This window comes from Cynara cardunculus (genome assembly GCF_001531365.2).
Source record: "Cynara cardunculus var. scolymus isolate 2C chromosome LG 8, CcrdV1, whole genome shotgun sequence".
Classification (NCBI taxonomy): domain Eukaryota; kingdom Viridiplantae; phylum Streptophyta; class Magnoliopsida; order Asterales; family Asteraceae; genus Cynara; species Cynara cardunculus.
The window spans coordinates 23,486,552-23,513,389 of record NC_037535.1 but is presented as its reverse complement, the minus strand read 5'-3'; the positions used below and the strand labels follow the sequence as shown (position 1 = coordinate 23,513,389).

Sequence of the window (26,838 nt, the reverse complement as noted above, 5' to 3'; positions counted from 1 at the left end):
GAAGCAAAAGAGACTTTTTCTTGTTCCATCAAAATAGGTGGAACAAGATGGGACAAGAATGAGGTAAAAACTAAAATATTACTGATCTACCCTAGTTTGATATATAATCTTAATATTGTATTTGTTTTAATGGTTATCATCGCTAGTTTCAGTAGCCGCCACCACTAGTCAGGATCTTTCTTGTACTTACTGATGATCCATGTCAACTTGAGTCTGTGAATCGGTCGGAGTGTGTACGGGGCTTACGATCCTAACAACAATGCTAGATGATCGTCTCATTCGATGCTGTAGGTTTTTCATGAACGCTGATATCATTTGGAAGAAATTGTGATTTCCGGATTACGTTCATTAAATTATCTAATGCCAATGATGATGTAAATGGCTAGAGCAAGCGTTGATGCCCCTACGGTTGACTCAAATAGTATTGAGAAGTTGCGAGGACTTAGACTCTCGTCTTCGTTAGGAAAAGATTTGTTGTCAACACACTTCTCGGATATAAGAAAGGCATCCTTGAGTTCTTTGAGCTTCCCACTTTCTGATATGTTCATTAGAGCTACGTTTGCATCGGAAAGCCACAAAAATTTTCTAGGAAACGCCTGCAAGTATAACATCGAGGAGACACGTAAGGAAACTCTGGTATCTCTATAAAAAGCTCTTTTAGAAAGAGATTCATCAGGTTTCATATATCTTCACATGGTATCAGAGCCAAAGTCTACCACATCTGTTTTAGGGTCACTGTCTAACCTCCATCTGGCTAGACAGGGACCTTCTCTTTATGGAGATGCTGCGACCTCCATCTGACAGAACCGGCGGTCCCTCAACCGGTCCCTGCTGGTCCCGGTCGGTCCCAGTCTGTTGCGGGTCCCGGTTCCGTCCTACGGCGGTTCCGGGCCGGTTTGGCCATCACTTCATGGAAGGAACATCTTTACAGATTTGGAAAACATTGTCTTTCTAGGTGAGCTGACTGAATAAGCTGCCAAGCGTCATTCAGCTGCTAACAATGAAAGTTCGTATGATACCTCTGAAAGTGAAAAGTGTTGTAAATGCAAGCCAAATGATGATTCCGATTTGGGTCATAATGGAGCCTTGAAGATGGTCACAATGCGTCCTCTCGATCAACCAAATGATGAAGCCGTTATAAAGTGTGATTGCTGCTATTAACCACCACATTTTGGAGGTGAAAGGCTTCATGAACAACCATGGCTGGTTTGATAATCTGGATCGAATTGGAACGATCATCTCCAATCCCGATTCCGTGTACGGTTGTGTGAAATCCGCGTACTCATGTCTGCTTGACAAAATCGTTACGTCACCGGCGATCACATCGAACTTCTGCTTCAAATCAACAAACAAAAGAGAACAGGTAATTAATAACTCGTATAATTTATATTTAGCAGATGGAATCAAAATATCCAGATTTTATCCGATACGTGCATGCTCATATATTCGTATTGGGATGAATTTGACGGTTTTTGGTTCGTAAAAGATGGAGGTGTGATGATGGTGACCTCTGCAGGTATCTGTCTGATCAGTTCATCGTAAGAACCATAGAATGGAAAATAGTCATATGGCAGATTCATTTGTTTCATCATTTCATCAAACACAGCGATTACGAATCCACCGATCACAGTTTGATTCTTCTCGGGATCAAATTCCACGTTCACGAATTGCTTGGACAGAGATTGAGCAGGAACGCCGACCCTCATTCGGTTCCATGAACTTTCGGCTAGATTACGGTGCTGTCTACGAGCATACCATGGTTGCACCGGCCACAGAGCTTGTCCCACGTTATCCATAGAATGGGTGTAAGCAGTAGCTCCATTAATGTCATCATCAACGGTCTCCGAAAACCCTGATCCTTCGGTCCAGTACACACTGTGATACCCCTTTGCCATCACGTTAACAATATCGACTGTACTCTCGGAAGTGGTCTCCGGGTGAATATTTTTCTAACAATTTCATGGCATTGTATCCTTGCACGTGAAAAATTCCAGGTTCTTGGTGCTCTTCTTCTGGGTAATCTGCTAGGAACTTCTGACGGAATCTTTTCCTGAAATCTTGAAACTCCAGCGTGTTTTCAGGGAAGTAACTTTTGACTCCAACCATGCCTTTCAAWGAAGAAGTCATGGTGGAATTAAAAGAATGAAAAAGATCAGTGATTCTATTGGTTGCTATCCATAGATACCCGTCTCCAGTCATTTCCATCTTCTTGGCTGCCTGAAACAGGCGAACCTCGAGTTCCAGAGTTGTATGCACTACAAAGACTTTACGTTGCTGTCTCTGTAGTATCTCAAGCTCTTCATCTAGGACACATGAACCAGATGTGAGTGGCAAGATATGAATTAGTTCACAACCTGTTTGTCGAAATGCCTGAGAGAGATGGGAGATGATTGATGAAGATGAGGAAGCTAGAAGCGAGGTTTATATGAGCGTAACTTGACGAATACCCCATGACGGTAAAATGGCAGCCACTGCATTCATGTGCGTGGATTGTGTAGGAACAGCTTGAACTAGAAACAGCCATCGATCTGTTGCCTGCAGTGGAGTCGTATCAGCTAGCAAAGGAACATTGGGATATCATGATCAGCTTCATTGATAACCTCGGCTATGGCAGAAGCTTCTTCCCATGTATGAGCTCCCACAATGGCTTTCACATTGTGTTCATCCATAAGTTCTTTTGCTGTATTTCCACATTATCTCTTGGCATGTTACCATATGTGTATGATACTAAAGAAACCAAACACTACAGCAAAATAAGTCTTTTGGACACACTGACATCATTGTTGGGGATTCTGGGTTTGTGGTTAGATAATACTTGAATAAATTTATGGATCGCGTATTGAAAAAACACTTTCCAAATACTATATTTCGCCGCTATTACGCCTTGGGTTTGCACTAAATTAGTACTGGGATAATACAGAAACTTCATACACGAATTAAGGCACAAATTCGTATCTATAAACCGTCGATCTCTCATATAAATACATAACACGTGGTCTGGTGAATATATATATATATATATATATAAACCGTCGATCTCTCATATAAATACATGACACGTGGTCTGGTGAATATATATACACACACACTAATATATTCGAATATATTCACCAGACCACGTGTTATGTATTTATATGAGAGATTGACGGTTACTGGCGGTTAAAATATAACTGTGTAGCAGTTATAATCGTCAATGGTTAAGGTTTGGGAGCAGTTATATCAAAATCAGAGGTAACATCCAGAGCATGCTCTGGTTCCATGGTCCGAACTCTGATTGCTCTATATTGGACTTAGTCAAATTTCTTTGGTTCAGAACTCTGATTCTATGGACCAGAACTTTGATTAAATAGTTCAGAGCTCTGATTGCTCTAACTCTGATCCAGACTCAAAAATTTCAGCAATAACTCGGAACTCTGATCAAGAAAGTTAGAGTTCTGATCACACTACCTCAGAACTAAACTTAGTGAAATTCCACCAAGTTCGAGAGCAATTTCAAGGAGTTTTCCAACCTCCTAAAATTAGTCTAGATCATCCCGCAACATCTCTAAAATTAGTCCAAACCACCACCAGGGGCGCTGCCCCTAGGATCGTGCAAGGGGGTTCTGCCCCCTAACCCCCGTCTTTCAGTGATCTAAGGTGCTGTGAGTGTGCACTTTGCACCTCCTAACTCCACTTTGTTTGCCTTATCACTTTAATCGATCTCATGTAAATCAAAATTACACCAAATGGTTGAGGAGACTAAAATCACCAGCAATCATTGGGTGGTCCTAATAGAGTATTTAATGGGACTTTTAAGTTCTAGGACCAACGACTATGCATTCTATGAATTGTGTTACAGTAAGTTGTCATGACCAAGTTGGGTGACGTAACAAGTTCTACTAATGAAGATGGACTATCTTTTAGGACATAATAATTACCATCACTTGGGACAACTTGGAATAATGGAAATCAGTTATTTACCTGCAATAGCTGCATGGACGGCCTTGTTTTGAGAGTTTTGAAGATATAAAACTGAAAGCTGATGGGCATTGATGTTGAAATCTTGAGTTGCTATCTCAATGGCCACTTTGGCCTCTTTCCCTGGTCTAGATGCTTGGTCAAGGATGGCACCAATCCTTGCGATCTCTGTGACTGAACTCAAGCTTCCGACGGCCGGTGATGGTTGCAGAAGAAACCACGGCAAGGAGAAAGCAACCGAAAAGATCAGGTAACTTGCGAAATTATTCATCTCCACTCAGATTCTTCTTTATTCCTTTCTGTGATTCATATATGTCTTAAAAGTTGTTGAATATTCTCCTAAGCATTTGAGCATTCCAACTTATAATGATCTTTTTGTCATCAAAAGTCCATGAATTATCGAAGTTCTCCCAAGCAAGAAATTGCTTGCAGCTTACACTGATGTAGACCCATGTCGTAAATCAAACTCAAAAACATAATTTCTCACTTTTTTATTCTTCTCATCTTACGAATCATATTATAGTCTTCACGGAAACAGTCTCTCTGCCTCTTGGTTAGAGGAAAGGTCCCACACCCAACTTTCAAGCAGGACATAATGGGTACTTTTGGTTTGGTTTCATGTTATACTAATATAACTGTTTTAACAACAAATTTCTAATAAATACGAGTAAAACAATGTCAATGGCTGGCTTAAAATGCCAAGAAATTTCAATTAGTCTTGTTACTTATTCAAACTCCTGCAAAGTTCTGACTTCTAAAGGCATCTTATGTATGCTTGTGTCATGTTGGGCAATGACATTTTCAAATGTCAACTTGTACCGATTTTTGTTCCAAAAGAATTGTAATTTGCTTGTAGATAATCGTGTGAAAAGGGTTGACTATTAATAAGTATTTAAATAAGCTATAACAATAACAAAATAAAGGAACAACGTGGACTGATCAACATCCTACGTAAATAGGTGTAACGCGTTAGCCTGTAATTCTAGATTGAAAATTCGCCATAAAGGAAGTTTGTGAACTTTATAGATTTTATGGGTCAAATGGAGCCTTTGAGGACTATATTGGCAGGAACATTGATATTTATATCGTTGACATGGCAGCCTCATTTCTGATATCGAAGATACGTTCTGCACCCAGCAGCAGGTTAATATGAAACTCAAGCCGAAGAAATGGACGTTCAAAGTGGAAGGTAAAAAGTTCTTAGGCCACTTGATCACAAGGCCAAGATTGCAGCAAGTCTGAAGAAGGTACAAGTGATCATCGATTTAGCCTCTCCAGGTTTTATAAAAGAAATTCAAGGGTAAGATGTAAAGTTAGTGGCTTTAGGACGGTTTCTATCTAGATTGGCTGCGAGGTCACTACCTTTCTTCAAGTCTCTTAAAAGGGTGTGTCAACAAGAAAGACTTCAAATGGAGTGATGAAGCGGAATCGCCATTTCAGTCCTTGAAGAATCGTTAGACCTACCTGACATCCTTTTTGTTCATTGGCGATGTAGGATTCGCCTAAGATGTTACAAACACCCCTTTGGGAACTCTTCACCCTTGATGATGTTTGCTTCACCATCCTGATGGTACAATGATTGGCTCTGATACCAGTTGTAACGACCAAAGCCCAAGACAATGGACTATCTCAATAACTTCTAAATCAACTTAAAACCATGGTGGAAGTTATTGGATGCCCATAGCTTGAGGCTTATAAGAAGCTCACAGATCTCATTCTTTACCTGTGTGGGAAAAGTTGTCACAAGCTCTCCCACTTAAATTTCTAACGTCTTTGTTAGACATATCCATCATCTCCTTGTTCATCGGTGATGTGAGATTCGCCTACAATTTTACAGCTTAACTAATCCTGTCTAGGAGAGGTTGGCACTAGCACCAGTAAATGTGGTTCTTGCGCATCCGGAGATATTGTCAATCGCACCAAATATGTGTTCTTACCGACTTGCCTATCCGATAAGTGCTACTAAAGCCGGAAAACTCAGGTACTGGTCAAGTGGGCAAGTGAACTCGGGGAACATGACATCAGTTAGAAGCCTAGATTAGCGAAAAAAGGGCAAGTCCTTGCCAATTTTCTGGGGAAACCCCAAAGATGGCACAACTCTTCCATCTAGTGTGAAAGAGCTTAAAGAACCAACAAAGGATTCGTCACAATTTTCACAGATGGTGCTTCAAGCCCAATAATGGGTGCGATGATAATCCTGAGCGCTCTCACATTTGCTTTACGTTTTGGCTTCATAGCCTCTAACAGATGAAGCATAATATGAAGCCCTTATTTCCAGATAGAAGTTGGCAATCTGCACCCACTACTAGAAAACAAAGTACCAGTGACGGAAAAATCCCTCGCTGATCAGCGAGGGAATTGGCAAAAACTAGTTCCCTCGCTGATCAACGAGGGATCAGCGAGGGAATTGGCAAAATCCAGTTCCTTCGCTGATAGTATTACCTACGAGCTTTTGACCGACGAACGATCAACTATGGATCAGCGATGGAAGACCCTTTTAGCGACAGATCAGCGAGGGAATTTTCCCTTACTGATACTCTTCATTTTTGTAGTGTGCCTTGGAGCTAGAGATGGAAAATTTATCCATTGGGGAGGGTACACGACCCTGACGGGGCGGGGATTCCCTGGTTTGATGGGTAAAGGGGAGGGGAGGGGGATTTGTTTTCATACTGGAGCAGGGTTGGGGATGGGGATGGCATTACCCGCCCCTAATCCGAACCTGATTATTTTATTTAATATGTGTATATATTGTGTGTATAAATAAATATATAAGTATATATGTAAACGTTTATTATTCAGTGACAGATATATTTGATTTTCAATATTGGTAATAAATGTAGTGAAAATTTGTTATAATTTTAATTTTGAAATACATTGTTTCTACTATACAAGTACCCAAAGGGTTCCCCGAACCCGCCGGAGATTCCTCCCTCCTGAACCGTCGGGGATTAGTCATGGCAGGGTCGGGGACGAGGGATAAATTACTCCCCTCGTTTCCATCCCCACTAGTTGAAAGACCAAATATATGGAGATTCATTTCGAGTAAGCATGAGAAATGTGAAGCTAGGGAAGAAGTCATGCAATATGAACTAATTACAAGGGTTTCTAGATCAAATAGTGTTGTGGTCTAGAAACAAGCATGGAGACACACTAGAAAACCAAAAGAAACCAAACAGTTTTAATAAAAAAACCTAACAGGTATATTGAAGTTACATTCATCGAAAAAAGTTGTACATATTTTTAAAGTTTTCTTAGAATGGACGATCAATCGAGGAACATATATGCTACCAGATTCTAACATGATAAATATACTGCCAGGATCCTTCTTGTAGTCCATGAATCAGACACATCTGGAGGGTGTATGGGGCTTTCGGCGCTGACAACTGTGCTAGGTCACTGCCTCATTTGATGCCATTGGTCTGCTATAAATGCTGATATCAGTTGGAAGAAATTCGTGATTTCTGGATGAGATTCATGAAATTGTCTAATGCTAATGATGATGTACATGACAAGAACAAGCGTTGATGCCCCTGCGGTTAACTCAAATAGTATTGCGAAGCTGCGAGGGCTAAGACTCTCATCTTCGTTAGGAAAAGATTCGTCATCCACGCACTTTTCAGATATAAGAAAGGCGTCCTCGAGTTCTTTGAGCATCCCACTTTCTGATACATTCATTAGAGCTTTGTTTGCATCAGAAAGCCATGAAAATTTCCTAGGAAATGCCTGTGAGTATAACACCATGTTTTGTTAGTACGTCCGTAAACAATGCAGTTTGACTTTTCAGATATAAAATACTCCCGTGGAGTCCCACATCAAATAGGCACAAACCATCAAACCTGTATATATATAGAGGGAGGTTAAGAGGACAACCCCAAAAAATGAAAAACTAAGGAACACTTGGTAATTGTTCATTTGGACGGTATGCACATATATGCATACAAGTAACTGAAGTTGTTTCTTGGTTTTATGCACATGTGCATACCGGACAAATTTCTTACAAATTACTTGTATGCACATGTGCATATCGTCCGGATGAACGGTTATAGGATATTCCTGAATGTTCCATTTTTTTACAATTTTCCCTGAACATGACCCTATATATGTGTAGAAACCTCTCAATCTCCCTATAAGAATTCTTTTAGTGAGAGATTCAAATAGGTTTCACATATCCTCACATGACATTAGAGCCAGGATCTACCACATCTAGGAACTTGAAACACTCTTTCGCCTCTGTTTCAAATTTGTAAAACTGGTTCATTTGACCTCAAAAGTCGAACTGCATTGAAATCATGAAGAATTTGGAACAAGAGAACTTACAAATCCAAACCCTCCAACTTTGAATGTCTCTCCAGTTCTGATGAAGCTCTTGCAGTACTGAGCTAGAAAAACTTTAGCTGCCGGAACTTCAAGAAAGATAGCGGCAATTTCACCACTGTTGAGGGCCTCAGCGTATCGATGGGTTGAGTTATAGCTTTTGACCTTGACGTCCTCAAAATCTAGAACTTCCTTCAGGTAGTAGTTTATAAATGATCCATTGCAGTATCCCACAGTTGCATTCATGTTTCTGAGCGCCTCAACGCTGGTTATTGCTGGTTCGAGCCTTTGAGCCGTAAGCATGCTTGCCAAGCTAGCCGTGTAGCTTTGGGTGATGATTAGGGCCACAAAGAGCCACACAACCACTGCCATTCTTGACAAGTTGCTATGCAGCACATCCCCTGCAAGCGAAAATGATTGCGTGTGTCAGATATATGGAACCCCATCAGATTACTCTCCAAAAGAGCCATCCTGAAACAAAATTAGCCATCACGATGAAAGTTTGTATGCTACCTCGCAAAGTGAAGAGTGTTGTAAATCCAAGCCAAATGATGATTCCGATTTGGGTTATAATGGAGCCTTGAAGATAGTCACAATGGGTCCTCTCGATCAACCAAATGATGAAGCCATTATATAGGGTGATTCCTGCTATTAACCACCACATTTTGGCAGTGAAAGGCTTCATGAACAACCATGGCTGGTTTGATAATCGGGATCGAATGGGCACGATCATCTCCAAACCCGACTCCGTGTATGGTTGCGTGAAGTCTGCATACTCATGCCTCCTTGACACAATCGTTACATCACCTGCTATTGCATCGAACTTCTGCTCCATTTCAAGAAAAGAATAGAACAGGGAATCAATGACAGAATAACTCGTACAATTTTTTTTTTTGCAGATTGAACCAAAATATCAGATTTTATCCATTACGTGCATGATCACATTGGGATGAATCTGGCGAATTGTGGTTCAGTTTTGAACTTTTTATATATTTTTGGGAAAGAAAAGAGTTGTCAAGATGGTGACCTCTGCAGGTATTTGTCTGATCAATTCATCATAAGAACCATAGAATGGAACATAGTCATATGGCAGATTCATTTGTTTCATCATTTCATCAAACACAGCGATTACGAATCCACCAATCACAGTTTGATTCTTCTCGGAATCAAATTCCACGTTCACGAATTGCTTGAACAGAGATTGAGCAGGAACGCCAACCCTCATTCGATTCCATGAACTTTCGGCTAGATTGCGGTGCTGTCTACGAGCATACCATGGTTGCACCGGCCACAGAGCTTGTCCCACATTATCCATAGAATGGGTGTAAGCAGTAGCTCCATTAATGTCACCATCAACGGTCTCCGAAAACCCTGATCCTTCGGTCCAGTACACACTGTGATACCCCTTTGCCATCACGTTAACAATCTCCACTGTACTCTCCGGAAGTGGTCTCCGGTTATCAAAGTTTCCGGGTGAATATTTTTCTAACAATTTCATGGCATTGTATCCTTGCACGGCAAAAATTCCAGGTTCTTGGTGCTCTTCTTCTGGGTAATCTGCTAGGAACTTCTGACGGAATCTTTTCCTGAAATCTTGAAACTCCAGCGTGTTTTCAGGGAAGTAACTTTTGACTCCAACCATGCCTTTCAAAGAAGAAGTCATGGTGGAATTAAAAGAATGAAAAAGATCAGTGATTCTATTGGTTGCTATCCATAGATACCCGTCTCCGGTCATTTCCATCTTCTTGGCTGCCTGAAACAGGCGAACCCCAAGTTCCAGAGATGTATGCATTACAAAGACTTTACGTTGCTGTCTCTTTAGTATCTCAAGCTCTTCATCTAGGACACATGAACCAGATGTGAGTGGCAAGATATGGGTTAGTTCACAACCTGTTTGTCGAAATGCCTGAGAGAGGTCGGAGATGATTGATGAAGATGAGGAAGCTAGAAGCGAGGTTTCATATATGAGCGTAACTTGACGAATACCCCATGACTGTAAAATGGCAGCCACTGCATTCATCTGCGTGGATTGTGTAGGAACAGCTTGAACTAGAAACGGCCATTGATCTGATGCCTGCAATGGAGTCGTATCAGCTAGCGAAAGAAATAGTGGGATATCATGATCAGCTTTGCTGATAACCTCAGCTATGGCAGATGCTTCTTCCCATGTATGACCTCCCAAAATGGCTTTCACACTGTGTTTATCAAGAAGTTCTTTTGCTGCATTTCCACATTATATCTTGGCATGTTAGCATACAGGTATGATTCTAAAGAACCAAACTGAAGTTCTTTATTATGATTTTGCCATGTTTTTAGAACAAATATCAATTACTATCATTTGGGTATACTTGAAATCAAGGAAATCATTAATTTACCTGCTATAGCAGTGTGAACAGGCTTGTTTCGTGAGTTTTGAAAGTGGAAAACTGAAAGCTGATGGGCATTGATGTTGAAATCTTGAGTTGCTATCTCAATGGCCACTTTGGCTTCTTTCCCAGGTCTAGATGCTTGGTCAAGAATGACACCAATCCTTGCGATCTCCGTGACTGCACTCAAGCTTCCGATGGTCGGGGATGGTTGCAGAAGAAACAACGGCAACGAGAAAGCAACCAAAAAGATGAGGTAACTTGCAAAATTATCCATTTCTAGTGAGATTCTTCTTTATTCCTTTCTTTGATTCATATATGTCTCAAAAGTTGTTGCATATTCTCCTAATCATTTGATCATTTCAATTTATAATAATCTTTTTGTAATCAAAAGTCCATCACACGTATATGACAATTCTTCCAAGAAAGAAATTGCTTGCAGCTTGCACTTATGTGGACCCATGTCGTATATCGCACACAAAAACATTATATCTCACTTTTTTTCTAATCGTTTTACGAATGATATTATGTTTTTTCACGGAAACAGTCTGCCTACCCTTCCGAGACCTTTCAAGTGGGATATGCATGGTACTTTTAGTTTGATGTTATACTAATGTACCCCCTCCGTCACAGGCGGACCTAGAAATTTTTTCAAGTGGTGGCACCATTTGACTATAAGAAACAATGATACAAATATTTTCCATAACATCATCAATAGTCTATTGGTTAGTTCTTTGTTTCTCGTATATGGGGTCACGTGTTGGAGTCTATTATTACAATTAGAAACATAATAAATCTGAAATTAAAAGCTAAAAACCTAAGAAAATGACACAAACAAGATTTGGAAACTCACCCAGGGTGGGAGAAAAGCCATGCAAACCAACTTGACCTAGGGAAACTCATGTCATCATCGTAGTTTCAAAATATATTTGATTGCACACAAACAAAATGATACACTGTCACCTTTCACGACCCTATAATTTTTTACACTACGATGGAGGAACAAAGTGGTGGCCTGAGCCACCGTATCCAATAGAGTGGGTCCACCCCTGCCCTCCGTCCAAAATAAGTGTCCACAATAGAATTGGCAGACAATTTTAGACATGCATAATTATTACACTTTTTAGTTGACCAAATGACAACTTTACCCTTTAATTTATTCATCTATCTTATTGACTCTTGAATATTTGTGCATTAGTTAAGGGTAGATTTGAAAGTTTAGTCATCTTTTTTTGAAGCTGGACACTTATATTTGAACAAACATAAATAGAAATGTAGACAGTTATTTGAAGTGGAAGGAGTAACTGTTTTAACAAAAAGGGTTCTAATAAATATGAGTAAGAGAATGTCAGCCTGGAGAGCTTTGGTCAATGGCTTAACATGCAAGGAAATTTAGGGTAGTCTCGTTACTCATTCAAACTCTTGAAATGGTCTGACTTTATTAGGCATCTTATATCTACTTGTTTCATTTTCAAAAGTCAACATGTAACAGGCTGTGACTAAATCATCCAAAAGAATTGTAATTTGATTGTGTAGAAAGGGTTGACTATTAATAAATATTTAAATACCCTATAATAATGATATATACATCAATTATTGGAAAACTGGGGAATTGATGTATCGATCAAAAGACTTGGATCAAAATCTGGATCGTGAACATAATCACTTTCCGTAAGTAATATTTCGTCCCTATTTCAGCCTCGGGTTACACGAAATTGACTTCGGGATAATCCAAATTCATACTCTAGGTTTTAGGCAAAATCCAGAATAAAACACAGATTCTGTTGTGTTTTCCAGACATTCAAAATTTGAGATTGAAAACTACTTGTAAGAGTAGCTGAACGACAGTTAAATTAGGTGGGTATAGGTAGTTATTTGAAGTTAAGAACAACTACCAAAATAACTGCTAATGGATGAGATCAAAAACTGGTTGCATCAGATCAGACTTTCAGAAGTTAGGGGCCGTTTACCTATACATTTACCCGGTAAGCGCTTACCGGGTAAATTTAATACTATCACTTACCTTAACGGGTAAGATTTTAGTCCATTAAAACGGCATCTTATGCAAAAATTAACCGGTAAGCGCTAACCGGGTAAGAGCCCTTCACTTACCGGGTAAGATTCTAGGTCATTACCTTCGCTCTTACTGGGTAAAGTTCTTGGTCTTTACCATATTCATTGATTAAGGTAATATTACTCGGTAAACGTTTGGTAAATGGCCCCTTAGTCTTTTGAGGGTTTGCTTTTTGAAGTTAATACTTAGCTTTCTAAATCCATTAACCAGCTTTCTGAACTCCAGGTTTAGATTTATGGAATTGGCCTTCTAAGTTCAGATGGCTTTCCGAACATGCCTTGGCCTTCTGATCTTTGCTTTCAGAATAACGCTTGGTGCATACGTTTAGGTTTCGAGGCGCTGCCCTGGACCCTGCAAGGGGACGCGACTCCTTGAACCATGCTTTATGGCAATCTCACGTTTGAGAGTTAGCTTACTAAGAGTGTGCACTCCGCACCTCCTAACCCTTATTATACCTTAACTCAAACCTCGTTGATCTTGTGTAAATCACAACTCCACTAAAATCATTGATGCCGCCAAAAAATTGCCAACATCAATGACATGGAAGTCAAAATTAGAAATGATGGAAACCTCATTTCTGATATTAGAGACACGTTTTGCATCCTGCAGCAGCAGATTAACATGAAACTCAACCTGAAGAAGTGCATGTTCAGAGTGCAAAGTAGAAAGCACATGTTTGTCCGTGTCTAGTCGAAGTGGTACTCCAACACGTCCCCTCAAACAGAGGCTAGATGGTGCGTCCTAGAATGAAGATGAAAGAGTGTGTCGAGTCCCTAGATGTAGACCCTGACTCTGATACCATACTAGGATAGGTAGAACCTCTTTGAATTCTCTTTAAAAGGCGGTTATAGAAAGAGGGGTAGTTCCTACATATATACAGGTTTGATGTTCTATGTCTAGCCCACGTGGGACTCCAACACCCCCCCAACCACACGCCAAATGGAGGCTAGATGGTGGCTCAGAGAATGGAGAGGAAAGAGTGTGTCAAGTCCCTAGGTGGTGCTAGAACCCGGCTCTGATACCATATTAGTTTGATTGAATTAGATGATGATTAATGGAAGAAGATGATGTTGGAGAAAACATATATGGTTGATATTGGACATCGATAAAAGCTAAAATGTACATTGACGTTTATTGAATATATATGTGCATAATTTGCTTTACAGAACAGAAACTGTACAGTTTTTGAAGTTTTACTCGCCAGGAATCGACAATGAAGCTATGATCATACCTGCTACAATGCTACTAGATCCCAAGCAGATAATATACAGTTCAGGGTCTCCGAATACATCTTATGAAATCGTATAGTCTAAAGTTCTCTTATCAAGAATCAAACAATAAACTTATGATCCTATCTGCAACTAGATCCTAACCTGATAATATACAGATAAGGGTTTCGCTTACCTCTTATAAACCATCCATGTCATCTTGAGTCAATTGATCGGCATTTCGCGTATGTCTACCACTCTCTACGTTGACAACTATGCTTGATGATCTTCTCATATGATGTTGCCAATCTTTGATAAATGCCGATATCAGTTTGATGAAACTTGTGTGTTCCTGAGTAGATTTTTTGAATTCTCTGATGCTGATCATGATGTAGATGGCTAGAGCAATTGTTGATGTCCCTCCGGTTATCATGAATAGTGCTGAAAAGCTGCGAAAGCTAAGCCTAGATTCTTCATCGGGTGAAGATTCTTCGTCCACACACTTCTCGGAGATAAGATGGGCGTCCTCGAGTTCTTTAAGTTTCCCACTTTCTGCTACGTGCATTAGTGCCTTGTTTGCGTCTGAAAGCCTTGGAAAATCCCTAGGAAATGCCTGAAAGAACAACACTGGATCATGTTAGCATGTTGTTTGATTAATCACCACGACAAAATGGGTGCTTTTAGAACGAGCAACCATCCTTGCGCATCCTATAGTCTAGCACGGGGTTGGCTATTCACTACAAAAAAATGGGTCTCTAACGGGACTTTTAAGTTTCAAGACCAATTTCTATGCATCTTACAGAATGACGTTACAATAAGTTGTTAGGACAAAGTTAGACGACTTAACAAGTTCTATTGATGAATTTGGGCAATTTAATTAGAATTTTTATATGGAACTTGTTGCAAGATTGGTATATTTGAGAATACAGAGAAACAGTGAGTAAAAAGTCTTAATCAAACTTGAGATGGCGTGAGAGTTTGCTTTCCTTAAGTCATCTTTCGACACAAATCTGCCAGGGTATCACGAAACTATCTCTAGGAAAGCATAAACTTAGAGAATCGTAACCATTCCTACATTAATACCTAAAATAACTCCCCATTAAATAAAAATGATTGCTGAAAATAAGTAATGAGCGGTTATGAAAAATAGCAGTTAGAGAACTGATCAACCGATGACCATCAGCTGATCAACTGTCAGTGGGTAACCATCAGCTGATCATATCAGCTAATAGCACATCATGGGTAGTTTCACCCGCTGATGAGTAACCATCTGATGCATCATTTGTTGGTGTTTGTAAACACATATAAATACCCACTGTTAACCACCTGTGCCAGGGGGGCCGCCCCTAGAACCCCGCCATAAGGCGTCATCCAGGGCTCCCGGGTTCTAGTTAACTTACATGAGTGTGCACTTCACACCTCCTAGCCCGTGTTGTAGTTTAACTAGTTACTGTAATTTCTTCTGAATCCAATTACACAAATAGACAGAACATGAACTTATGAAAACTGTCCTATTAGCCTTTTTTAAGGACACTTTTCAAGATTGTCCTATAAAAAGGCTAATACGGCGGTCTATTTCTTGTATCCTATTAGATCGTCCAACTTTATTGATAGAACTTCTAAAGTCCTAACTTCATTCTAACAAGTTATTATAACACCATTGTATAGGACACATGGACATCGGTCTTATAACCTGAAGTTCTATTAAGTACTTTATTAAGTCACCTAAGAATGGCTAGACGTACTTAAAAACCCAATTTGTTGCGGTGAAAGTCAAACTGTACGGGAATTATGACGGATATTTAGATCACGAGAACTTACGAATCCGAAACCTCCAACTTTGAATGTCTCTCCAGTCCTGATGAAGCTGTTGCAGTACTGAGCTAGAAAAACTTTAGCCGCCGGAACTTCAAGAAAGATAGCAGCGATTTCACCACCATTCAGGGCCTCTGCGTATCGATGTGTTGAGTTATAGCTCTTGACCTTGACATCCTCAAAATGTAGAACTTCCTTCAAGTAGTAGTTTATAAACGACCCATTGCAGTATCCCACCGTTGCGTTCATGTTTCTGAGCGTCTCAACACTGGTTATCGTTGGTTCGAGTCTCTGAGCTGTGAGCATGCTCGCCAAGCTAGCCGTGTAGCTCGCCGTGATGATTAGTGCCACAAACAGCCACACGACCATTGCCATCCTCGACAAATTACTATGCAACCTTTCCCCTGTGAGCAAAAACGATTAGCGTCAACAACAAGCAAAGATACCACCAAAGGGAAATTGAGAACGTTGTATTTACCGGGCAAAGTGAAGAGTGTGGTAAATGCAAGCGAAAAGACGATTCCAGTTTGGGTTATAACGGAACCTCGAAGATTCTCAGAATGTTTCCTCTCTATCAACCAGATGATGAAGCCATTGTAAATGGTGATTGCTGCAATTAACCACCACATTTCTGGAGTGAAAGGCTTCAAGAATAACCATGCCTGGTTTGAGATCCGGGGTCTAACGGGTACGATCATCTCCAAACCCGACTCGGTGTACGGTTGCGTGAAATCTGCAAACTCGTGTCTTCTTGACACGATTGTTACGTCACCGGCTACTGCATCAAACTTCTGCAACAAATCGAGAAAAGAAGTTAATCCCAGATGATAATATGTGATCAAACTTCTGCTTCAAACCAAGAAAAGAAATTAACCAAGAAACGATTTGCTTTCATGAATAATGATTGTGAAAAGATCTGACCTCTGAATGTATTCCTTCAATCAATTCATCATATGAACCAAAAAAGGGTTTATACACATATGATTGACTCATGTTTTTCATCATTTCATCAAACACAGCGACTACAAATCCACTGATCGAAGTACGATTTCTTTCTGAATCAACTTCCACTTTCACGAATTGGTTAAACAGAGATTGACCAGGAACGCCGACCGTCATCAGATTCTTCGAGCTTTCGGCGAGATTCCGGTGCCGTCTATGAGCATACCATGGTTGCACCGGCCACAGTCCCACATTATCCATAGAATGGGTGTAAGTTGTTGCTCCATTGATGTCATCAATGGTCTCCGAAAATCCTAATCCTTTGGTCCAGTATATACTGTGATATCCCTTTCCAATCACGCTAACAATCTCCACTGTAGTCGCCGGAATCGGTCTGCGGTGATGGAAGTTTTCAGGTGAGTCTTTTTCTAACAATTTCACGGCATTATAGCCTTGCACAGCAAAGATTCCAGGTTCGTCCTGTTCCTCTTCTGGGTAATCGGAACGGAACTTTTGACGGAATCTTTTTCTGAAATCTAGAAAATCCGGTGTGTTTTCCGGGAAGTAGCTTTTGACTCCAACCATGCCTTTCAGCGAAGAAATCATGGTGGAATTAATGGAATGAAAAAGATCCGTGATTTCATTAGTCGCTATCCATAAATACCCATCTCCGGTCATTTCCAGTTTCTTGGCAGTCTGAAAGAGGCAAATCCCGAGTTCTAGAGATGTGTGAATTATAAAGACTTGACGTTTTTGTCTCTTGAGTACCTCAAGCTCTTTGTTTAAGAAACATGAACCAGATGTGAATGGTAAGGTATGGGCTAACTCGGAACCTGTTTGTCGAAATGCCTGAGAGAGATGGGAGATGATTGATGATGATGGGGAAGCTAGATGGGAGGTTTCGTATATAAGAGTTACTTGCTGAATACCCCGTGCCTGTAAGATGGCAGCCACTGCATTCATTTGTGTGGATTGGGTAGGAACAACTTGAACTAGAAACTGCGATTGATCTGATGCCTGCAATGGAGTCGTATCAGCTAGCGAAAGAAATAGTGGGATATCATGATCAGCTTCGCTGATAACCTCGGCTATGGCAGATGCTTCTTCACATGTATGAGCTCCCAAAATAGCTTTCACACCATGTTCGTCAATAAGTTCTTTCGCTGCAATATTTTCACATTATCTCCTGGCATGTTAGCATATGGGTACGACTCTAAAGAACCAAAGCTTAACTTTTTAATACGAATTTGCTAACTTTTACATATAAAAGCATGATTGATCTTATATATGACGATATGTGGCAATGGAAGTGAATAATTTACCTGCAATAGCTGCTCGAGAAGGCTTGTTTAGAGAGTTTTGAAGATATAACACCGATGACCGATTGGTTCTGATATTGAAATCTTGAATTGCTATTTCGATCGACACTTTGGCCTCTTTGCCAGGTCTAGATGTTTGGCCAAGAATGACACCAATTCTAGCAGTTCCTGTTTCGTTTCTGACTTCTGGTGGCACTGCTAAGCTTCCGGTGGTTAGGAGAAAACATGGCAACAAGAAAGCAACCAAAGAAACCATCAGGTAACTTTTAAAATTATGCATCTCAATGAGATTCCCCTTTATTCTTTTCATGGTTTCCTATATATGTCTCAAAAGCTACCATTTTGAGTGATAATGACCTTTTTGTGAGAAAAGTCCATTAGATAGCACCCGGTTTGGTTGAGAACTAATGTGCAGGAAATTTCTTGCAGCTTTCATCTATGTGGATCGATGTGGGAACTGCAGTCATACTCGTAAGCATGATCTCATTTATACGAACGATATATATTAGACTTGTATAAACGTTATAATGAATTTATTTTAATAAATGTGAAACTAAAAGTACGGTATTCTAGAGAGGTATGCATGGTCAATTTTTGAAATGCGAATGTCTGATTAATTCTTATATAACTTGCAAGTTCTGACTTTACAAGCTTAATACGTCCACTTGTGTCATTTTAAGTAATTAATGACATTTTGAAGGTCAACATTTCTCATCCTAAATCATCTTATATTCATACCTTTGCTTCTCCACCTAAACCAGGTATGTATACGGTTCAGTTTGATTGGTTTATATCGTAAAATATTCGTCATATCTGTAAGTTTGGTTTCACAATTTTACAAACCAAACCAGTCAAATTACTGGGATCAGCCTGATCAGCCAAAGAGACAATTTTTTTTATTCGGTCGATTTGACGGTTTGATAAGTGACGCCCTGTAAGTGCTTACCGCTAAGACTTAAAGAGTTTGGTAAATGGCCCGTTAATCGTGCACACTCATACAATTAGTTATGATAGAAGTGTTTGGTTATAAATTAATTGCCTTAAACATCTTAAATAATAAGATAAAGAAATCTTGTGGACCAATATCATCCTCTTAAATAGGTATAGTGAGTGAAATCTTAAATGGGTATATTCTAGATTGGGAATTGATCATAAAAGATGCGACTTTAAAAGGCATCTTATGTCTAGACTTGGTCATTTTCGATGATGACATTTTCAAAGTCAACATGTACCAGGCTTTGACTAATCATCCATATCTTTTTACATTAATACTAGTTTTGTTCCAAAAGAATTGTAATTTGATTAATTGTAGATAATTTTGTAGAAAAGGTCGACTATTAATAAATTTTTAAATACCCTATTACAATAACAAAAAAGTAAAGGAACAATGTGGACTGATATCAACATCATATATAAATAGGTGTAATGAGGTTCAAATGGAGCCTTTGAGGACCAGATTGACTGAAACATGAAATTTTACATCAATGAGATGGTAGTCGATATTAGAGACGATGGCAGCCTCATTTCTGATCGATTTGAAGAGAGTTGCGGACCCTGCAGCAGGTTAACTTGAAACTCAACCCGAAGAAGTGGAAAGTAAAAAAGTTGTTAGGCCACGTGATCACAAGGCCAGGATTGCAGCAAATCCAAAGAAAGTACAAGCGATCATCGACTTAGTCTCTCCAGGTTCTACAAAAGAAATTCAAGGTTTAGAATCCTCAACTTGGCAGCAACAGAAGAAGGAATCAGCACACTCGTCCTTCCAAGCCCGTTTTCAATTAGAAACAAAAAGGTCTGGGCTTTTTTAGGCTCAGCCCCAAATTTGGGGTTGAAAAAGGGTCCCATCGGGATTTCAAGGCCGGGGGAATTTTTGGACTTTTCCAGGCCGGGCCTAACCCCAAAATTTCAGCCTGATTGGGATTTGAGGCCTGGGCTTCAGGCTCACTAGCCCCCAACTTTTTCAGGCTAGGCTCAGGCTGGGGCTGGTCTTCGGGCTTCAGCTTTTTTGTGCATCTTTACTCCTTGCTAAGAGAGAGAAGATGCAGATATCAGGGTCTAGAGCTTATGTAACGCCCCAAAAGCCCAAAGCAATGGACCTGCCCAGCAACTTTTAAATCAACTTAAAACCATGATAAAAGTTATTGATAGCCATAGCCCACAACTTTTATAAGGAGCTCACAAATCTCAGCCTCTAGCCATGTAGGACGAGTTGTCACAAACTCCCCTACTTTAATTCTTGACATCTTCGTTAGACCCACCCAACATCCTAGATGCCTGTTCATCGGCGATGTGGGATTCGCTTAAACTGTGACAAACACACCCTTTAGGAACTCATTTCCTCGATGAGATTTGCCTCACCTTTTCAAAAACCATGGTGGAAGTTATCTGGTAGCCCATAACTTGAGAGGTTTGAGCTCACAAAGCTCGCTCTTTACCGGTGTGGGGTGAGTTGTCACAAACTCCCCTTAAATTTCAAACGTGCTTGTCAGACCTACCCATCATTCTCCTTGTTCATAGCTGAGGTGGGATTAGCCTACGATGTTACAACTTAATACCCTGTCTAGGAGAAGCTGCCACTAGCACTTGTGTATGTTGTGTGGTGCTTCCGGAGATATTTCCAATCCCACCCTATATGTGATCTTACCAGCCAACCTATGAGGCAAGTGCTACTAAAGCCAGAAAACTCAGGTAGACCGGCCAAGGGGGCTATTGAACTCGGAGAACATTATGTTGGATTTTTTGATACACATCATCCCCCATCAGAAGCTTATCGAACTTGGACGTCAGATGACGCGCATGACCAGGGCCACGATGTATGCTACTGGACATCGGAGGATGCTTGGGCGATCTACCCTGTGACTTAAGGTCGTGGGAGCCACTGTTCAGCCTTTTAGGCACTGTTTCAGGTAGGTTTTGGGGGCTTGCTTAGAACTCTTCCCTAGGGCAATTTGGTGTCGAATGTAAGTCAATTTGAGAGATTTTACCTTCAGATTGTAGGATCTTTGCCTGAAGGTGAACTCTATTGTAATCTCCTCCACTTGTTCATCAATATATACAAGCTCCATCTCTCCCCTGTGGATGTACACTATCATACCTTAAATCTTGGTGTTCTTTGTGTTTATTTGCATTTACATTGTTTGAGATATCTAATTGGATTGCATTTTGTACTTATCGGTACATTTGGACACATTTAGGATCCTCATATCCTGTACTGATCATTGGGTTGCATCTTTGCACATTTTGGTATTGGTTTGGGACTTTTTGTGCATTGTCTTGTAGAAGTTATCCTCAACACATGACACCAACTAGAAACCTAGATTAGCGATAAAAGGGCAAGTCAAGTTAAATAGCACATGACATGACATTCATCCGTTATAATTCTATCCATGAAAAAACACATGAACAAGAACGATTTACAGCATGTTGCCACAGGGAGATGGATCTCATGAGGTCGGGATGCACATTCACGTAATTATGTTTTCTTTAGCCAAAAGGGAGGAACATCAACAGTTAAAGTACATTGAAGTTCATTAAATATCTATGTGCAGAAGTTGCTTTACAGAAGACATATTGTATATTCTGAAGTTTACTTGCCAAAAATCAACAATAAACCTATTATCATATCTGCAACTAGATCCTAACCTGATAATATATACGGTTAGGGAATTCGACTAATTCTAAACCATCCGTGTCATCTTGAGTCCGTTGATCGACGTTTCGCATGTATCTATCACTCTCTACATTGACAACTTTGCTTGATCTTCTCGTTAGTTGTTGCCAATATTTGATAAATGCTGATATGATTTTGATGAAACTTGTGTGTTCCTCAGTAGATTTTTTAAATTCTCTGATATTGATAATGATGTAGATGGCTAGAGCAACCGTTGATGTCCCTCCGGTTAACTCAAATAGTACCCAAAAGCTACGAGGGCTAAGCCTGGTGTCTTTATCCAGCGAAGATTCTTCATCCACACACTTTTCAGAGATCAGAAAGGTGTCTTCGAGTTCTTTAAGTTTTCTACTTTCTGTCATTTCCATTAGTGCTGCGTTTGCGTCTGAAAGATTAAACCCCTTACGAAATGCCTGTTAGAACAACACTAGATGAGTGTTTTTAACCGTCTTTGGTATTCCAATAAAGTCTTTTTAACCATCTTTTGGGTATTCTAATAGAGTACTTAGCGAGACTTTTTAAGTTTTAGGACCACTTTTTGTGTGTCTTATACAATGGTGTTACAATGAGTTGTTCAAAAGAAGTTAGGCGATTTATGTCTGTTGATGGTGTTACAATGAGTTGTTCAAAAGAAGTTAGGCGATTTATGTCTGTTGTCCTACTAGATTGTCCAACTTTGTCGATAGAACTTATTAGGTCTCCCAACTCCATCCTAATAACTTATTGTGACACAATTATATAGGACCAAAGTTGTTAAAGGCTCAAGGCGCACTTACGCACAAAGGGACCCCAGGGCCTAGGCACGAGGAGTGAGCCTTTGGTTATATATATGAATACACACACATAGTTATACACAACTCAAATATATAGCAAGTACTCTAGTGCAGCAACCAACAGTACTTAGATAGAGGCAGAAGGGAGAAGGATTTAAAGCGTGAGCCATGAGGGAGAAGTTTTAAGGTGTGGGTAGGGGTGTAAATGATACGAGACAACTCGCGAGCTACTCGAGATTGACTCGGCCAAAGCTCGATCAACACTCGACTCGAGTAGGCTTGGCTCGAGCTCGAGTTCAACTCGACATTTTAACGAGTCGAGTCAAGCTACCCAATACTCGACTCGGAAAGCTCGTGAGATACTCGATTATTTTATACATAATTAGTTTTAAAATATAATTAGTTTTTATGATAAAATTTGTAAAACATAAATAATAAAAATGTCTTATATTTTTAGATATTTAAACAAAATTATGCATTTATTTAATTATAAAAATTAATCAAAATTTTTTTTATATTAAAATCACAATAAAGAAAAAACAAAGAAAAACTATTAAAAGGGTTAGTGAAATTGTCCCACATTGAAGGAGAGGTGGTAAAAGAAGGAAGAAAAGATGTTATAAAAAGAGAGGCAGGTAAATGAAATTTTTAACTTTGTCTTTTTGATGATGAAGTTTGAAGTTGATCTCTTTAGTTTTATAAAAACTAAGAGAACACCTTTAAGTTTTAAAATTTATAAGAGAGAGACTCTAAAATTTCATAAATTTCAATAGGTGAGCTTGGTTCGAGCTTGATTCAAGTTCAAGCTTGTTTTGAGCTTGATTCGAGCTCGAGTTTAGTTTGAGCTTGATTCGAGTTTGAGTTCGAGCTTGAGAAAAAGCTTTGATTTGGAAATTGGGTTTCGAGTTCGAGTCGAGTATAGTGATACTCGAGCTCGACTCGCCATTTGCACCCCTAGGTGTGGGTATTTATGGAGAAACAGGCAAGAACTGGGTATTTAATATTAGGGTTTGACTTATGTCATCTACTTGATAACTCTTTTTTTAAGAGTCTAGGAGATAAAAAGATGAGAAAACTTATTTAATTTTGGGGTTTGACTTGGTATTTAATAAATATTTATGAGGCGCACCTAGGCCCACAAGACGCCTCAGTCAAGGCGCAGGGCCTTGGTTAGACTCGTGAATACGCCTAGCATCTGACTTTAAAAAAGCCCAAGACCTTGAGCCTTATAAGCCTCAGAGCCTAGGTGAGCCTTGGGCACACTTTTAACAACTATGTATAGAACTCAAAGTTGTTTGGTCTTTTAGGATGTCTGAGCATTCTAATAGAGTACTAAACGGGACTTTTAAGTTTTATGGCCAATTTCTATGCGTCATATACAATGGATTTAAAGCTAGGCTATCTAACAAGTTCTATCAACGAATTTGGACAAGGACACAAGAAATTAATCGTCTTATTGTCCTTTTTATAGAACACTTATGAAAAGACCATTTCGTTGCAGTGAGAAGTCAAACTGTATGCTGGGGATTATGAGCGAGATTCGGACCAAGAAAACTTACGAATCCGAAACCTCCCACTTTGAAGGTCTCTCCGGTTCTGATGAAGCGTTTGCAATACTGAGCTAGAAAAACTTTAGTTGAAGGAACGTCAAGAAAGATAGCTTTGATTTCACCACTGTTCAGGGCCTCAGCGTATTGATGGGTTGAGTTATAACTCTTGACACTGATGTTCTTAAAATCTAGAACATCCCTTAGGTAGGCGCCTATAAACAATCCATTGCAGTATCCCACTGTTGCGTCCATGTTTCTGAGCTTCTCAACGCTGGTTATCACTGGTTCAAGCCTCTGAGCCGTGAGCATGCTCGACAAGTTAGCCGTGTAGCTCTGAGTGATGATTAGTGCCACGAAGAGCCACATGACTACTGCCATCCTCGATAAATTGCTATGCAGCCTATCGCCTGTGAGCTAAAACGATTAGTGTAAAACAAGAAAAGATACAGTTTAACAGTTCACAGTTCACAGTTAGTATGATTAGGGACGTTTGTATGTTACCGCGCAAAGTGAAGAGTGTCGTAAATGCAAGCCAAAAGACGATTCCAATTTGGGTTATGATGGAGCCTCGAAGATCTTCAGAATGTTTCCTCTCTATCAACCAGATGATGAAGCCATTGTAAATGGTGATTGCTGCACTTAACCACCACATTTCTGCAGTGAAAGGCTTCAAGAATAACCATGCCTGGTTTGAGATTCGGTATCTTACGGGTACGATCATCTGCAAACCCGACTCGGTGAACGGTTGGGTGAAGTCCGCGGACTTGTGTCTTTCCGACAAGATCGTTACGTCACCGGCTACTGCATCAAACGTCTGCTCAAAATCAAGAAAAAGTATTAATCCCAGAAGATCTGTTTGCATGAATATATGATGGTGAAAAGGTCTGACCTCTTTAGGTATTTCTTTAATCAAATCATCATATGAACCATTGAAGCGTTGATACTTAAATGGTTGATTCATTTTTCTCATCATTTCTTCAAACACAGCGATTACGAATCCACTGAACTCATACTCTTTCTTCTCATGATTAAATTCCACTTTCACGAATTGGTTAAACAGAGAATGCTCAGGAACGCCGACCGTCATCAGATTCTTCGAGCTTTCGGCGAGATTCCGGTGGCGTCTATGAGCATACAATGGTTGCACCGGCCATAGAGCTTGTTCCACCTCATCCATAGAATGGGTGTAAGTTGTTGCTCGATGGATGCCATCAATGGTCTCCGAAAATCCTAATCCTTCGGTCCAGTACACACTTAGGTATCCCTTTCCATTCACGCTAACAATCTCCACTGTGGTGGCCGGAATTGCTTTCCAGTGATGGAATATTTCAGGCGAGTCTTCTCCTAACAATTTCACGGCGTTATATCCTTGCACGGCAAAGATTCCAGGTTCGTCCTGCTCTTCTTCTGGGTAATCGGAACTGAACTTTTGACGGAATCTTTTTCTGAAATCTAGAAATTCTGGGGTGTTTTCCGGGAAGTAGCTTTTGACTCCAACCATGCCTTTTAATGAAGAAATCACATTGGAATTAATGGAATGAAAAAGATCTGTGATTTCATTAGTCGCTATCCATAGATACTCATTTCCAGTCATTTCCATCTTCTTGGCCGTCTGAAAGAGCCGAATCCCAAGTTCAAGAGATGTGTGAATTATAAAGACACGACTTTTTTGTCTCTTGAGTACCTCAACCTCTTTGTTTAAGAAACGTGGACCAGATGAGAGTGGTAAGATAAGGGTTAACTCGCAACCTGTTTGTTGAAATGCCTGAGAGAGATGAGAGATGATTGATGATGATGGGTAAGCAAGATGCGAGGTTTCATATATGAGCGTAACTTGATGAATACCCCATGACTGTAAAACGGCAGCCACTGCATTCATCTGTATGGATTTGGAAGGAACAGTTTGAACAAGAAACGGCCATTGATCTGTTGCCTGTGGCGGAGTCATATCAGCTAGCGAAAGAAATAGTGGGATATCATCGTCCACTTCGCTAATAACCTCGGCAATGGCAGATGCTTCTTCGCATGTATGACCCCCCAGAATAGCTTTCACACCATTATCGTTAATAAGTTCTTTCACTGCAATATTTCCACATTATCTCCTGACATGTTAGCATATGTGTATGATTCTAAAGATCCAAATCTTAACTTTTTACCTCCTGACATGTTAGCATATGTGTATGATTCTAAAGATCCAAATCTTAACTTTTTACTATGAATTTGCTACTTTTTACATAGAAAAGCATGATTAGTTTTATTTCCGACGATTTGTAACAATGGAAGTGAATAATTTACCTGCAAAAGCTGTGCGAGAAGGCTTGTTTAGAGAGTTTTGAAAATATAACACCGATGACCAATTGGCTTTTATGTTGAAATCTTGAATTGCTATTTCAATCGACACTTTGGTCTCTTTACCAGGTCTAGAAGTCTGGCCAAGAATGACACCAATTCCAGTGATCCCCGTTTCGTTTCTGAGTAATTCTGGTGGCTTAATTAAGCTTCCGGTGGCTACGGCTGCTTGCAGAAGAAAACATGGCAACCAGAAAGCAACCAAAGAAAGGATCAGGTAACTTATAAAACTATGCATCTCAATGAGATTCCCCTGTATTCTTTTCATGGATTCCTATACATATCTCAAAAGCTACCATTTGGTTTATAATAATATTTTTGAAGAAAAGTCCATTAGATATTTTCCACTAATGTGCTGGTTCCATGCAGCTTCCGTTGATTTGGATCGATATGGAAACTGCAGTCATACTCGTAAGCATGATATTATTGAAGTGTTTTGAAGTGGTCAGTTAGTTTTGCTGAATAAAAGGTCAACTTACATGAACGATATTGTACTAATAC

General features: G+C 39.9%; 3 protein-coding genes and 1 pseudogene across 3 annotated transcripts; all 4 read right to left on the bottom strand.

Annotated features, from left to right (window-relative positions):
- Nucleotides 1–236: 236 nt before the first annotated feature.
- Nucleotides 237–4,228, bottom strand: LOC112516340 (annotated as a pseudogene).
- Nucleotides 4,229–7,160: 2,932 nt separating this feature from the next.
- On the bottom strand, nucleotides 7,161–10,914 carry LOC112517293 (glutamate receptor 2.6-like). Its single transcript, XM_025124679.1, has 5 exons — nucleotides 10,647–10,914; nucleotides 9,299–10,491; nucleotides 8,785–9,097; nucleotides 8,275–8,672; nucleotides 7,161–7,680 (listed from the first exon to the last, which is right to left on the bottom strand). The coding sequence occupies exons 1-5, from the start codon at nucleotides 10,912–10,914 to the stop codon at nucleotides 7,351–7,353; spliced, it is 2,502 nt and encodes an 833-aa protein (XP_024980447.1). The 3' UTR covers nucleotides 7,161–7,350.
- A 2,944-nt stretch (nucleotides 10,915–13,858) lies between these two features.
- LOC112516339 (glutamate receptor 2.8-like) lies at nucleotides 13,859–18,305 on the bottom strand. Its single transcript, XM_025123351.1, has 5 exons — nucleotides 17,999–18,305; nucleotides 16,656–17,857; nucleotides 16,213–16,525; nucleotides 15,741–16,138; nucleotides 13,859–14,532 (listed from the first exon to the last, which is right to left on the bottom strand). Exons 1-5 carry the CDS (start codon nucleotides 18,303–18,305, stop codon nucleotides 14,119–14,121), a joined length of 2,634 nt encoding a protein of 877 aa, XP_024979119.1. The 3' UTR covers nucleotides 13,859–14,118.
- Nucleotides 18,306–21,508: 3,203 nt separating this feature from the next.
- LOC112516427 (glutamate receptor 2.8-like) lies at nucleotides 21,509–26,575 on the bottom strand. Its single transcript, XM_025123464.1, has 5 exons — nucleotides 26,284–26,575; nucleotides 24,878–26,067; nucleotides 24,490–24,802; nucleotides 23,998–24,395; nucleotides 21,509–22,078 (listed from the first exon to the last, which is right to left on the bottom strand). The coding sequence occupies exons 1-5, from the start codon at nucleotides 26,573–26,575 to the stop codon at nucleotides 21,626–21,628; spliced, it is 2,646 nt and encodes an 881-aa protein (XP_024979232.1). The 3' UTR covers nucleotides 21,509–21,625.
- Nucleotides 26,576–26,838: the final 263 nt, after the last annotated feature.

Excerpts from the sequence above, each read along its gene's own strand:
- LOC112516427 (XM_025123464.1), bottom strand. The coding sequence starts at position 26,575 with ATGCATAGTTTTATAAGTTACCTGATCCTTTCTTTGGTTGCTTTCTGG. Across the intron at positions 26,068-26,283 it reads TTCTCGCACAGCTTTTGCAG|TGAAAGAACTTATTAACGAT; the intron begins GTAAATTATTCA and ends GAAATATTGCAG. Across the intron at positions 24,396-24,489 it reads GACACTCTTCACTTTGCGCG|GCGATAGGCTGCATAGCAAT; the intron begins GTAACATACAAA and ends TTTAGCTCACAG.
- LOC112517293 (XM_025124679.1), bottom strand. The coding sequence starts at position 10,914 with ATGGATAATTTTGCAAGTTACCTCATCTTTTTGGTTGCTTTCTCGTTG. Across the intron at positions 10,492-10,646 it reads TGTTCACACTGCTATAGCAG|CAAAAGAACTTCTTGATAAA; the intron begins GTAAATTAATGA and ends GTGGAAATGCAG. Across the intron at positions 9,098-9,298 it reads TCAGACAAATACCTGCAGAG|AAGTTCGATGCAATAGCAGG; the intron begins GTCACCATCTTG and ends GAAATGGAGCAG.
- LOC112516339 (XM_025123351.1), bottom strand. The coding sequence starts at position 18,305 with ATGAAAAGAATAAAGGGGAATCTCATTGAGATGCATAATTTTAAAAGT. Across the intron at positions 16,526-16,655 it reads TTGAAGGAATACATTCAGAG|AAGTTTGATGCAGTAGCCGG; the intron begins GTCAGATCTTTT and ends GATTTGTTGCAG. Across the intron at positions 16,139-16,212 it reads CACACTCTTCACTTTGCCCG|GGGAAAGGTTGCATAGTAAT; the intron begins GTAAATACAACG and ends TTTTGCTCACAG.